This window comes from Vombatus ursinus, unplaced genomic scaffold (assembly GCF_900497805.2).
Source record: "Vombatus ursinus unplaced genomic scaffold, bare-nosed wombat genome assembly UNPS02014837.1, whole genome shotgun sequence".
Lineage (NCBI taxonomy): Eukaryota > Metazoa > Chordata > Mammalia > Diprotodontia > Vombatidae > Vombatus > Vombatus ursinus.
Window position 1 is genome coordinate 654,443 of NW_020954615.1, and position 15,128 is coordinate 669,570.

Here is a 15,128-nt window from a genome sequence, read left to right on the forward strand (position 1 = left end):
GAGAGAGAGAGAGAGAGAGAGAGAGAGAGAGAGAGAGAGAGAGAGAGATGGAGGAAGAGGAAAGGGAGAGAGAGAAAGAGAGAGGGAAGAGAGAAAGAAGGAGAGGAGAGGGGAGAGAGAGGGAGAGGGAGAGGAAGAGGAGAGACAGAGAGAGGATGAGTTCTCAAACTATAGCATGGGCTTCAGCTAAAGGATGGGCAGAATGGCAGAATTATAGAGGTGGCAGGGACCTCAGCTGCCATCTCTAATCCAAGCCGTACCCCTCAAGATCAGTCTTCACAAATATGTGACAAATGGTCATCATGGGCCCACCCCTCATCCAAGGCTTAGATCCTCAGTAAGTTTCTGAATAAATGAATGAACCATGGAGTTCCTTGTCATATTTTCTAGCAGTGATCAAACAGTCACAGGGTCATACATTTTTACAGCTGGAAGGAACTTTAGGAGTCTCTTAGCCCAATTCCCTCATTTTACAGATGAGGAAACTGAGGAACTAAGAGGATTGATTAGGGTCACAAAGCTAGTAAGCTGGGAGTTGAACTGGGGTTCATTGACTCCACACCCTTCTCTTTCCACAGTACCCTGCTGCCTCCCCAGAGTCAATTGTCAGACATTTCTTAAGTCCCGGGTTCTGTGCTAAGCACTGGGGATACGAAGAAAGGGAAAAAACAGTCCTGCCCTCCAGGGGCTCACAGTCTATTTAATGGTGGAGACAACCCGTGAATTACTGGGTGGTTATAAAATACATTCAGGATGTAACTTTGGAGGTACTGGTCCTAGCAGCTGGTGGAGGGGATGGTGGGTGGGTAGGGGACTGAGAAAGACCCTCCTACAGAAGTTGGCATTTTCACAGACTCTTAAAGGAGGCAAGGATGATGACGATGGGAGACTGGCAATACAAAGTCAAGAGGACAGAAGATAGGGCACAGAGAGGAGGCCAGAGAAGCTGGAGGGGAGTGATGGATGTATAAGAAGACAGAAAGCCTACTTAGGGGCCATATTGGGAAGAGCTTTAAATGCCCAGCAGGAGTTGATATGGATGCTTAGGAAGTCATTGGATTTTAATGAGTAGAGGAGTGACATAGCCAGCCCCAGTCTTTAGGAAAATCACTTTGGCAGCTGTGTGGAGAGGGGAGAACCTGGAAGCAGGGAGGCCGATGAGGAGGTCCAGGGGAGAGGGGTTGAGGGTTTGTTCTAGGAGTGGAGAGAAGGGATGTTGGACACGTGAGGGTCTAGATGGCACTTAACCTGAGGACAGGGCTCCAGCTGAATGACGTAGAACGTGAGAAGCTCTTTCCTTAGCAAGGCCTTGCCCTTCTGTGGTCCTTTGGGGATGGGAAGTGAAGGCTCCTTGGGTGGGAATTCATCCGTCACAGCCACTTTCAGATAACCATCTCTGATTCTTGGCCGGCTGGGCAGGAAGAGCTGCTCGACCCCCTTGACTGACACAGTTCCCTTCCTTCCCCTCCTCCTCTGACCTCAATGACACTCCCTGATGGCCCTTCACATCCCTCTGCTGACCTTGACATCATGGTCACCCCCCGGTGCTTCTTGGAAAAGGGCATTTTGTGGCTCGGGGTGTTCCCCCCCCCCCCCCCCGCCCCGGATCCAGTCAGAGTCCCGTGGAATCTGCCATCACACCATGTTTGAATAAGCCCCTCCTCCCTTTCCAGGCTTCTTAGACCTTAACCCCCAGCAGGTTGTGTGGTCCCCTGACCCTGGCCTCCTCACTTCCTTAAGGAAGACACTCCATCTCCAGACTCGGCATTTTCACTGACTGTGTCCCACGCCTGGAATTCTCTCTCTCTCTATATCACTTGGCTTGCTTTAAATTCCAACTGAAATCCCTCCTTCTGCAAAAAGCCTTTCCTAGTCCTCTTTTAGGGCAGCTAGGGGGCGCCATAGGCACAGAGCTCTGGGCCCGGGGTCAGGAAGACTCATCTTGAGTTCAAATCCAGCCTCAGACACCTACTAGTTGCGTGACTCTGGGCAAGTCATTTAACCCTGTTTGCCTCAGTTTCCTCATATGTTTCCTCATATGTAAAACGAGATACAGAAGGAAACGGCAAACCACTACAATATCTTTGTCAAGAAAACTCCAAACGGGATCACAGAATTGAACATGACTGAAAGACTGAACAACAAAATCCTCCTTAATCTTACTGGTTTCTGAGCAGCTAGGTGGCTCAGTGGATATAGTACCAGCCCTGGAGTCAGGAGGGCCTGAATTCAAATCCAGCCTCAGACAGTTGACACTTACTAGCTGTGTGACCCTAAGCAAGTCACTTAACTCCTATGGCCTCACCCTCCTCCAAAAAAAATTTTACTGGTTTCTCTCTGAGATAATCTCCAACATATCTTGTTTGTACAGTTGTTTGCAAGTTGTCTTTTCCGTTAGACTTGGGCTCCTTGAGAGCAGGGATTGTTTTTTGCCTTTCTTGTTATCCCCAGCACTTAGAATAGTGCCTGCACGCAGTAGGTGCTTAATAGATGCTTCTTCACTTGACTTGTGCTCTGGTCAACCTTTTTATTAATTATTTGGATAATGGTATAGATGGACGCTTATGAAATGGGGAGATGGTTCAGAGTTGGGAGGGTTAGCTAACAGGTTTGATGACATGGCTGAGATACCCTGTTACCTGTATAATAAAGGGTAATAGGATTGTGTAATCATTCAGGCATCTTCTGGTGACACATAGCTCTGGCCCCTTGCTAAAGGACGTGTTTGAACCTAAGGCTGGGTCCAAGATGGTGTGTGATTGATCAAGAAGGAGGCTTCAAAAGGAGAAACAGCTTTCTCAGTCTTCCTTCCATTTGTGTGAATGTGTGAGGACGTTTGAACATGTCAAACATGCCAGTGACGGGGACCATGAGGAGCCGCCAGAAATGGCCCGAGCCATGGTCCAGCCTTATCATTCACTGGACATCCTTGTCCTTGGGGAATGAAAGTCTAGCAGAGAGACAGACTACACACAAAATGATCAAAATAGTTTCAAATTCTTACAGGATCTGAATAAATGTATAGATTAGGAAGCTGCCCAAAGGGAAGGAATTTTGAAGATGGAGCTAGATATGGATGAATGGAGAGATGTAAGAGTACTTTCAGTTAAGGAGTGAGCACGGCATTGTGATAGGCATGAGGAAATGGAATAAAGAGGGGTACGGGGACAGATGAGCTTGGCTGGAATGAAGGGGCCATGTCGGAGATTAAAAAGAGGCCAAATAGGGGCGGCTAGGTGGCACAGCGGATAGAGCACCAGCCCTGGATTTAGGAAGACCTGAGTTCAAATCCGGCCTCAGACACAAAATACTAGCTGTGTGACCCTGGGCAAGTCACTTAACCCTACTGCCTAGCAAAAAAAAGAAAAAGAGGCCAAATGGTAGAGAAACAGGTGACCCAGCGGATGGAAAGCCTCAAGTGTCAGGTCCAGAAATCTGGACTCCATCTTATAAGTAAGGAGGATTGGTTACGTTGTTCCTGCTCACAGAAGAATGGAAGCTCCTCGAGGGTAGGACTGTTTGGTTTTGTCTTTACACCCCCAGCACATAGTATGGTGCTTAGCACATATTGGCTCTTGATGCGCCCTTGTTGAATAGGTAAATTAAAGAATGCACAGACCATTCTAGTGCGGCTTCTCTGTGGTGAACTGAGGGAAGATTTTCAGACCTCTTCTGGCTCAGGGAGATTCCTGTGTTCCACCCTTTCTTCATGTCTGGGCACAACCTAGTGGGATCGTAACAGCATCTGACACATCCTTCCTTCCTTCCTCAGGGGTGAAGAAGCGAACCAAGGTCGTCAAGAACAATGTGAATCCTGTATGGAATGAGGTGAGGAGCTCAGGGAGCCTGGAATCCTGGGGACCTTCCTGGAGGAGGCAGATTTTTAAGGGATATTTTAGGAGAGAGGAAAGGACATGACCCACACATGGGTGGGACTTACAAGAGATTCTAGGGATTCATGAAATCCTCCTGTGTGATATAAGGAAGATGGGAAAATAGGTGGGCCCCCCATTTGGTCTACTGCTACCCTTTTCAGGGCTTGGGATCAGAAAACCCTGGGTTCAAATTCTACTATGGTCACTTATTGGCTCTGAGACTCAGGACAAGTCACTTTACTGCACTAGCCTCAGTCATCCGTCTGTAAATTGAGGGGTTTGGGCGAGATGGTGTTGGAGGACCCTTGTAGCTTGAGATCGAAGACCCTTCACCTTACTAACACTGCCTTTTTGAAAAAAAAAAAAGAAAAAAGGAGTCTACTCCCTGATATCTGAATGTTACTCTGGGAACTGCCAATGAACAATTAGAGATTCACTAATCAAGGACTAGGGCCCGCACCTGGGTCTCTTCCTACCTCCTCCTTCTTTCAGATGCCAGTCAAACTCACCTCCTCCAGGAAGCCCTTCCTGATTAACCCTACCACATTCAAGTCTCATCTCGCTCTGGATTCCTTCTCTCACCCTTGACCCCAGTGCTGGGTGGTGTTAGAATGTGTTTTCAAGTCTGTTTCCTGGATATAAGTCCTGTTTCCTCCATGAGGCTGGCCTGAGGGCACATGAAGGAGAAAAAAGCTTCCAGAAGGAACATTGAGTCCAATCTGGGGTCATGATTCCAACCAGACCAGAAGGGGTCTTGAGATCGTCTAGTGTAGGGGTGGGGAACCTGCGGCCTTTTGACTGAGTCCAAGTTTTACAGAACAAATCCTTTTACTAAGGGGATGTCAGTCAAAGGGCCGCACTTGAGGACCTCGAGGCCGCAGGTTCCCCACCCTGACTCTAGTTCATTATTGTACAGATGGGGAGTTTGGGAGCCCTTAGCCTAGAGGGTGACTCAGCTCCTGCCCCTCCAGTCTGAAGGAGGAGACCCAGTCCTTTTCTCCAAGGAGCTCTGGTCTGATGGGGGAGATGGCTCATAGAGGGTATCAGGAGAAAGACAAGCATCCCTTGTGCTGAGAGGGGAACCCTAAGAAAGCAGCCGGGTTCTCTGGGCGTTTCTCACCCAGCCCGGCTTCTTCCTGTGGCCTCTCTCCCAGGTGCTGATCCCGGGGCCCTGAGCTGGCGTGGGGGTGGGGCTGTGATGGGGCAGAGCCCGACCCTTCCTGGTCTCTCTGCCCTCTCCCTTGGGATGCTGCCGCCAGGGCCCTGGGCTGTCCTGCTGATGCTGCCCTTTCTTTCCTTCCAGGGATTTGAATGGGATTTGAAAGGCATTCCCTTGGACCATAGCTCTGAGGTGCACGTGGTGGTGAAAGACCATGAGACAGTGGGAAGAAACAGGTGAGAAACAGCAGGGTGCCTGAGAAGGCCTCTCACTGGCCTTGTAGCACACACGTTCTTTTATTTTTATTTTTTGTTATTCTTTTTCAAAAGAATGTTTGTATTTTATTTTTCTCAATTACGTGTAAAAACCATTTTTAGCATCCATTTTTTGTTATTTTTGAGTTCCAAATTCCCTCCGTCCTCCTTGAGAAGACAGGCACTTTGATGTGGATTATTCACACGCAGTCATGCAAAATATCAGCCTTTCTTTTACACCTGGGCCGTGCCTGAGAGCTTATAAGAATAATAGCCAGCATCGTGGGATTGTTGGATAATACGTGTGCTATATTATTATTATTAATGAAGCCCTTTAAGGTGTTTAAAATACTTCACATTATCTGATGTGAGCCTCGAAACAACTCTGTGAAAAATAGATGCTATTATCCTCCTCATTTTGCAGTTGAGGAAACTGAGGCTGGGGAGGGTAAATGACCTGCCTGGGCTCACACAGTTCATTTCCTGAGCAGGAAGATGGAAGACCAGTTCCTTTGTCCAATATAAAAAATCATCCTGGAGGTCAGGACATGGGAGCTGGGAGTGGGTGGGGTGGGGCAGAAGATGGCCTCTCTGAGCCTCAGTTGTTTCATCTGTAAGATAAAGGATTGAAGCTCAGAGGTCCCTGAGCTTTCTTCTAGATGTAATATTCTGTGATTTTTCTGGAATAATTTGGCTCCTTAGAGTTCCGTTCTTATGATTTAACTAAATCAGAAGAGCGCTGTGTTCTGTAAGCATGAGATATGAAAGGACTTTGCACTGGAGAATCACAGATCCTTGGAGTGGTCTGAGGCCCCATCTTAGGTATTTCTTGGGAAAATATAGCAAGGACAGAAGTGCAAAAGCATCCTCCCTATGACTCCCACATCAGGGCACATTCTCCCTTGGGGAAAAGCTGAAAGAACTAAGGGGTTGAGAGGTACAGTTGTAAGGAAGACGTGTTGCTAGGAGCACCTCAGGACTCCTGGTCCCCTTCTGGGAGTTTGTAGTAAGTTTGCTCTGGGCTGAGGGTCTCCCTTTCTCAGCTGGACTGGCTCCTACCAGAATACAGTGTCTCCCCTACCAAGTCAGTCCTCTGTTGGGTGGGGTCATTCCCTCACTGGCCTCCCATCAGCCTTGATTCCAGTTCAGTGTTTCCATAGCAGAACTCATTGTCTTTCCTTCCAAACGTCCCCTTCTTCTGAACTTCCCTATTACTGTTGAAGGCACTACTCATCTTCTGTTCCCCCAGGTTCAAAACCTGTTGTCACCCTCAACTTCTCTCTCCTACTTAATTCTGACTCTAATTCCGAGTCAGTTGCCAAATCTTGTTATCTATTTCCGTGCTTCGTCTCTCACATGCATCTCCTTCACTCCATTTACATTAAGCCACCATCCTAGTTCAAACCCTCATTGATCCTCACCTGGACCACTGCAGGGCTGTCCTCATTGGTATTACTTCTTCCTGTTCTTTCCCATTCTCATTCATCCTCCACTCAGATGCCAAAGTGATTTTCTTACAGTGTAGATTAGATCACATCACCACCCTGCCCAATGTATTCCAGTGGCCCCCTGTTACCTTTGGGATCAAAGCGTTTCATAACCTGGCTCCTTCCCACCTTCCCGATCTTCTTTCTTTAAAATTTATTTTATTTTTAATTTATGGAGTAAAACAAGCATTTCCATAACATAGTTCAATAAAAAAGATGATTGCACATGAAACTGCAAATCTACTATGCACAACTTGCTATTCCTTTCAAATATACAACAAAATTCTCATGTAAATTTCTTCCCCCCCCCACCCCAATATACATTCTATTGTGAATGGTAGAGATGGCTACCATTAGACACAAATAGGTATATGTATATGTATATTATATATATATATGCAAAATTATTCTATACATAACTTCTATTTATCCGTTCTTTCTCTGGATACAGATAGCATCTTTCTTCACATGTCTTTTATAGTTAATCTGGGTAGTTATACTAGACAAAATAACTTGTTCACTCAAAGTTGTTCTTAAAACAATATTGCAATTACTGTATACAGTGTTCTCTTGGTTCTGCTCATTTCGCTCTTCATTATTTTGTGCAAATCTTTCCAAGTTTCTTCTAAAATCATTGAGCTCATCATTTTTTACAGCACAGTAATATTCTATCACAATCATATACCACAACTTGTTCAGCCATTCCCCAATTGATGGGCATCCCTGCAATTGCTAGTTTTTTGCCACCACAAAGAGAGCTGCTATAAACATTTTGGAACATATAGGTTCTTTTCCTTTTTCCCTAATCATCTTTGGAAATAGATCAAGTGGTGGTATTGCTGGGTCAAAGGGCATAGGTAGTTTAACAACTCTTTGGGCATAATTCCAGGTTGCTCTACAAACTCCATCAACAATGAATCAGTGTTCCAGTTTTTCCACGGGATTCCCTCCAACATTGGTCACTTTCCCCTTATATCATTTTAGTCAATCTGGAGGTGTAAAATGATATCACAGGGTTGTGTTAATTTGCATTTCTCTAATCAATAATGATTTAGAGCATTTTTATATGACTATAAATTGTTTTGATTTCTTCATCTGAAAACTACCTGTTCATATCCTTTGACCATTTAGCAATTAAGGAATGACTCATATGCTTATGGATTTGACAAAGTTCTTTATATATTTTAGATATGAGACCTTTATCTGAAAAACTGTCAATAATTTTTTCCCCAATATTTTGCTTTCCGTCTGATCTCGGCAGCATTTGTTTTACGTGCACAAAACCTTTTTGATTGAATGTAGTGGAAAGTATAAACAAATCCTACTGCCTTGTATGACCTAGCTGTACCTTGCACATCTCACTTTGTCTCCCATCTCCATGGCTGGAATTCTTTCTCTTCCAACCTCTGATTTTTATACTTTTTAGCTTCCTTTAAGATTCAGCTCAATTGTCACCTTCTCCAGGAAGCCTTTCCTGGTCCCCCCAGCTGCTATTATCACCCACTCTAAGGTTATCTTTCATCTACTCATATTTATCTTATGTGGAATCTCCTAAATAACATTTAGGTTCCTTGAGGAGAAGGACTGTTATTGGCTTCTCTCTCTTTTTCCAGCACTTAGAACAGTGCCTAGCACATACAAGATGCTTCATAAATGCCGCTTTGATTATTTGCCTTTGTTTCTGTAGGGCTTAGCCCAGTGTCTGTCATGAGCAAGTGCTCACGGCTTGCTGATTGATTGACTGATTACTCTGTAAAACCCAGAAGGAAGCTTAGTGGGTGAAGGGAGGTGAGGGAAGGTGAATCTGAGCATGCTTTAAAGACCAGTCCTCATTGGCCACACCTCCCATTACACCTAAATTGGCCTCTTTGAAATGAATGATAGTGGTCCTTGGCTAAATGCCCATTTACACAATCTAGGCTCCTACTCAAACGGACAGTTTGCTGTTTGCCATCTTATACTTTCTTGCCTCTGAACCTTGGCTCAGGCTGCCTTGCCCTCCCAAAATCTTGTTTCACATCCCAGCCTTAATTCTCTGCCTCTTGAAATCCTATCTGTCCAGTATTTTACAAAGGGTGAAGCCACCTGTTGCTGTCCATCCTAATTCATTCAGATCATTCCCTGTTCCCAAGCCTGGAAAGTAATAATAAGGTACAATTCTGGGGCCTGTTAACAGTGATGTGGTGCTTTTCTTAGTACATCCCTGGGAGGGGAGTAGAGAGGCAGAACAGAATAGAGAGGCAGAGTGGGAGAGGGTTGGCATATTGGACTTGTGGTCAACTCCCTTTTCAGACACCCACCAAGCTGTGTGACCCTGGACCAGTCACTTAACTTACCCAGCCCTCAGTTTCCTGGACTCACTGACTTTTAAGGTATCTTCCAGCTCTAAATCTGAGATCGTGTGGCCATAAGATTATTATCCCCACTTAACAGTTGAGGAAATAGTCTTAACTAGGGGAAGTGACTTGCTCAAGGTCACAGGGCTAGTAAGTGATGGAGGCAGGGCTTAGTTCCTGAATCTGCTGCTCTTTCTTTCACACTAAACTTCTTCAGGCAGTGGTCAGCATTGGAAGTCTGTTCTGGCCTTATGGATCAAGGTCACTTCAACAAGTGGTGTCAGAAAGTCAGCCCTTGGCAAAATTGTGTCCCAACCGCAGTTTGCCTTCTGGGCTATCCTTAAAACCTTTAGCGCAGTGCCTGGCACATAGTAGGCACTTAATAAACGCCTCCTTCCTCCCTTCCAAATCCCACATTTGTGGCTGATGCATGAAAATCCTGTTTTCATCCTTTCCCAGTGGTTGTATGTTTATCAGGGGATGCCCTTGGCCTCACTGTTGTTGTTGTTATTTTTATTAGAATTCGATTTAATACAACAAACATTAATTAAGCCCCAATTTATACCAGATTCTGATGACATAAAGGCAAAAAATGAAAAAATCCCTCCTTTCAGTGAGATTCTATCCTATTAAGGAGACAAGTTTTGTATGTGACAATAAGACTAGAATGATAAAAGAAAAGTGAGATGACCCCTGCCCTCAACAAGCATGCATTCTATTGTGAATAACAATGTGTATCCACATGAGCAAATGCCCCATAATTTCAGGGGGAAGGCAACACTAATGACTTAGGGGTGTCAGGGATGGATTAGTGGAGAAGGTGGCAATGAGCTGAATCTCCAGTCCTTCCCCCGCCCTTTGAGAAGGCAAGCAATATGATATTCAATATACATAGGAAATCATGCAAAACATATTTCCACATTAGCCATGTTGCAAACAAAACAAAACAAAACAAAACAAAGAAACAAAACCCAATAAAAATAAAGAACATGAAAGAAAATATGTTTCAATCTACATTGAGCCCATGAGTTTTCTCTCTGGAGGTGGATAGCATTTTTCATCCTGCGTCCTTCAGAATTGTCTTGGAACATTGTATTGATCAGGGTAGCAAAGTCTTTCACAGTTGATCATCATTACCATATTGCTGCTAACTATGGACGATGTTCTCCTGGTTCTGTTAACTTCACTTTTCATGAGTTCATATATGTCTTCTCGGGTTTTTCTAAAACCATTTCCCTCGTCATTTCTTATAGCACCATAGTATTCCATCACAATCATATACCACAACTTGTTCAGCCATTCCCCAGTGGATAGACATCCTCTCAGTTTCCAATTCTCTGCCACCTCAAAAAGAGCTATTGTAAATATTTTTGTGCAGATGGTTCCTTTCCTTTTTCTTTGATCTATTTGGGTTGTAGACCTAGTAGCGGTATTGAGGGTCAAAGGTAGGCATAGTTGTATAGTATAGTTCCAAATTGTTCTCCAGGTGTGAACCAGTTCACAACTCTGCCAACAGTATCCCTATTTTTGCACATCCTCTCTAGTATTTGCCATTTTCCTTTTCTGTCATGTTAGGCAATCTGATAGATGTGAGATGGTACCTCAGAGTTGTTTTAATGTGTATTTCTCTAATTATTAGTGACTAAGAGCATTTTTTCATAGCTTTTGATAGCTTTGATTTCTTCTTCTGAAAATTTCCTGTTCATATCCCTGGACTATTTATTGATTGGGGAATGGCTCTTATTTTTATAAATTTGGCCCAGTTCTCTACATATTTGAGAAATGAGACCTTTATCAGAGAAATTTGCTGTAAATTCCCTCCCCCCCAACCACATTTCTTGCTTTCTTTCTAATTTTGGTGGTTTGTGTAAAAATTTTAAAATTTAACGTAATAAAAATTATCCATTTTACCACTCATGATCCTCCTTATTTCTTGTTTGATCGTGAATTCTTCCCTTATCCATATATCTGACAGGTAAATTTTTCCATGCTTCCCTAACTTGCTTATGATATCACCCTTTATGTTTAAATCATATACTCATTTTGAACTTATCTTGGTATATGGTGTGAAATGTTGGTCTATGCCTAGTTTTTGCCAGACTATTTTCCAGTTTTCCCAGCAGTTTTTGTTGAATAGTAAGTTCTCAGCCCTCAAGACTTGAATCTTTGGGTTTGTCAAACATTGGATTGCTGTGGTCATTTACTTATGTATATTGTGTGCCTAATCTATTCCACGGATCAATTTCTCCATTTCTTACCCAGTACCAGATTGTTTCAATGATCATTAGTATGGTTTGTTATTGCTAGGTTGTCTTCCCCCCCCCTTTTTATTCCCTTGATATTCTTGACCTTTTATTCCTCTGGATTTTGTTTTTAGCTCTGTAAAATAATTCTTTGGTAGTTTGATTGGTATGACACTGAACAAGTAAATTAATTTAGGTCGTATTGTCATTTTTACTATATTGGTTTGGCCTCCCCACGAACAATTGATATTTTTCAATTTGTTTAGATCTGTCTCTATTTGTGTAAAAACTGTTTTGTAATTGTATTTGTATAATTCTTGTGTATGTCTTGGCAGGTAGACTCCCAAGTATTTTATATTGTCTGCAGTTATTTTAAATGAAATTTCTCTTTCTATCTCTTTCTGCTGGGTTTTGTTGGTAACATATAGATATGCTGATGATTTATGTGACTTTATTTTATGTCCTGCAACTTTGCTAAAGTTGTTGATTATTTCAAGTAGTTTTTTAGTGGATTCTCTAGGATTCTCTAAGTATATCATCATATCATCTGCAAAAAGTGATAATTTTGTTTCCTCATTACCTATTCTAAATTCCTTTGATTTCTTTGTCTTGTTTTATCGCCACAGCTAACATTTCTAGTGCGATATTGAATAATAGTGGTGATAATAGGCATTTTTGCTTCACCCGTGGTCTTATTGGGAAGGCTTCTAGTTTGTCCCCGTTACAGATAATACTTACTGATAGTTTTAGATAGATGCTACTTATGATTTTAAGAACTCTATTTGTTCCTATGCTTTCTAGTGAGTCCTGTTGGCTTTCTCACCACTGTACTTCCTGTCGAATTTCCCAAGGTCTTTGCTTTCTGCTCTTTTTCTCAGTGTTTTTGTTTGACAAGTGTTTCCATCCTTAAGTGCTCTCTCTCTCTCTCTCTCTCTCTCTCTCTCTCTCTCTCTCTCTCTCATCGGTTCTGCCAGGATTGATCTCAAGTCCCATTGACCCCATTCTGGATAAAGTGACTTCCTGTGTCTGCTTTCTTTAGCCCTGATAAAGCTATCTCTTTTAGCAATCCCTTCCAACACTTCCTGTCTCTCATTCCCATTCCAGTGTCTGATTCTGGGATCAGCCACTTGTCAGTGATTTTGATCAATCCACCAACAGCGGAACTGGGGCCCCTAATCTCAGAACATAGGGATGTTCATTTCAGCAAGTGCCTAGACTAGGTGGCATAGAGGTGCAGTGGATAGAGAACTGAACCTGGAGTCAGAAAACTCATCTTCCAGAGTTCAAATCTGGCCTCAGACACTGGCTGCCTCAGTTTCCTCATCTGTAAAATGATCTGGAGAAGGAAATGGCAAACCACTCCAATATCTTTGCCTGGAAAACCCCCAAAATGAGGTCAGGAAGAATTGGACACAACTAAGCAATGATAACAACGTTTTATCATGACCATATACCATAACTTGCCTAGTCATTCTCCACTTGTTGGACATCCGCTCAGTTTCTGTTTCTTTGCCAAAAATCATTGTGGAATTGTTGGTACCAGGGTGTCGGTTTTTGTCAGTATGAATTAGTGCAGGTTGAAAGTTTTCTGTGTGTGATGAAATACCACTAACAAGCTGTGAGTGTGACATGGCAGTCAAGAAAGCTCATGCTACCGTAGATTGTGTTCCTAGAAGCAGAGTGCCCAGAATGAAGGAGGGGAGTGTCTTGCTGTCCGCTGTCCTGGAGTACTGGCTTCAGTTCTGGATACCACCATTTAGGAAGTGTGTTCATCAGCTGCAGAACCCGTGGAGGAGGGCAATCAAGATGGCGATAGCCCTTGGAATCCTCCAATGTGAGGATGGCTTTGGGAACTGATGCTGGGCTTAGCCTGAAAAAGAATCCTCAGGAGAAGTAGCCAGGTGGCCTAAGTGGATGGAGTCAAGAAGATGGGAGTTCACATCCAGCCTCAGATGCTTATTAGCTGTGTGACCCTGGACAAGTCACTTAGCCTCTGCCTGCCTTGGTTTCCTCATCTGTGAAATGGGGAGAATGGTAACACCTTCCTCCCAAGGTTGTTGTGAGGATAAGATGAGATAATATTTGTAAATTGCTTTGCAAACCTTAGAGTACTATGTAAGTGTCAGCTGTTATTTTATTTCATCATTATTAATGTGATAACTGCCTTCAAATATTTGAAGGGCTGTCATCTGGAGGAAGAATCAGATTTTTTTTCTGTTGGACCCAGAGAGTGGGAAGCGCTAGATTCACGCCTGATGTCTTACCCAGAAGAAACTCCTTTATAACTAGCTAGAGCTGTTTAAAAAGCTTGTACCTTCTCTTTGGCCCATCACTACTATGACTAGGTCTATACTCCAAAGAGATCAAAGAAAAAGGAAAAGGACCCACATGGGTAAAAATATGTCTAGTAGCTCTTTTTGCAGTGGCAAAGAACTGGAAACTAAGGGGTTCCTCATTCAGTGGAAAACAGCTGAACGAGTTATGGTAAATGAATATAATGCAATATATTGTGCTATAAGAAATGATAAAGGGGATGATTTCAGAGAAACCTGGGAAGACCTGGATGATGTGATGTGAGCGGGATCAGGAGAATAATTTACACAGTGACAACTACCTTGTAAAGAAGGCCTTGGAAAGACTGATCAATGCAATGATCAACCATGGTTCTAGAGGGCCAGCGATGATGAAGCAAGCTTCCGCCCTCCTGACAGAGAGGTGAGGGCCTTGGGGGAAGAAGAAGATGTATCTTTCTTGGATACGGCCAATATGGGAGTTGGTTTTGTTTGACTGCATATTTGTTACAGGGATTTTGTTTTTGTTTTTTCAGCAGAGGGAGAGGAGAAAAGAGAAAAATAAATTTTTGTTCATTGAAAAGAATAAAATTGAATTAAAAAAGGAAAAAAATGAGAATCAGTTGGGCAATAGGAAGAGAAAATAAATCCAAGGTCAAACATCTTTAAAAAAAAAAAATCAAATGGTCCCTGCTTCAGGGTGCTCTGGTTTCTCCCTCCCTGGAGGCCCTGGATGTCTTCAGGCAAAGTTGAAAGGGGCTGTTGACAGGAATGTGGCAGAGGAGATTGAGGGTCAGTATGGGCTGTGTTGGGTGGCATCTGAGGTCCCCTCCAGCTCTCAGATTCTGTGATTGTGCTTGGGAAGCTCAGATATCATTGGGAAGATGAAGCAGGTTCACAAAACAGTTCAAAAATAATAAAAAAGGGCATATAAAGTAAAGATTTTGAGTACAGCCTACAAAGTCCAAGAGTTTGAAGATGGACAAGATTAATAAGGGCTACCTTGGCTAGGGGAGACATTCTGGAGCAGGTTAGACTTGAGCTGGGCCGTAGAGAAAGGGAGGATTTAAATATTCAGAGAAGAGAGGCATAGAAGGGCGTTCCAGGAGAAAGCAGTAAGCAAATACCAATGGGAAGGAATATATGAGGCACATTCAGGGGATGACGGGCAGTGCAGTGTAGATAGAGTACATGCAGAGAGATCCAGTGGTGGCTTACATCATGGAGGGCCTTGAATGCCAGCCTGAATTAAACCCTTTAGGCCTTGTGGAAGCAGGAGAGTGACTGGGTAGAGACTTAATCAACCTGGAGTATGTGGGAAGAGTTAGAAAGTATGGAGAATGTGGAGCCACACGTAATTATTATTATTGTCCTTATGGTAACAGCCTCTTAGAGCTGACTCCCAGCATCAATTCTCTCTCCCTCTCTCTCTCTCTCTCTCTTTTTTTTTTTTTTGGCAATTGGGGTTAAGTTACTTGCCCAG

At 43.4% G+C, this 15,128-nt stretch overlaps 1 protein-coding gene across 3 annotated transcripts in view; it reads left to right on the forward strand.

The window, feature by feature from the left end:
• The window catches only part of DYSF (dysferlin), a 231,419-nt gene that overhangs the window by 9,071 nt on the left and 207,220 nt on the right, over positions 1-15,128 (forward strand). For all 3 annotated transcript variants that reach the window (XM_027839970.1, XM_027839971.1, XM_027839972.1), the window contains exons 2-3: positions 3,773-3,828; positions 5,179-5,270. In XM_027839970.1, coding sequence (XP_027695771.1) covers positions 3,773-3,828; positions 5,179-5,270 — 148 coding nt within the window. The remainder of the gene's footprint in view (positions 1-3,772; positions 3,829-5,178; positions 5,271-15,128) is intronic.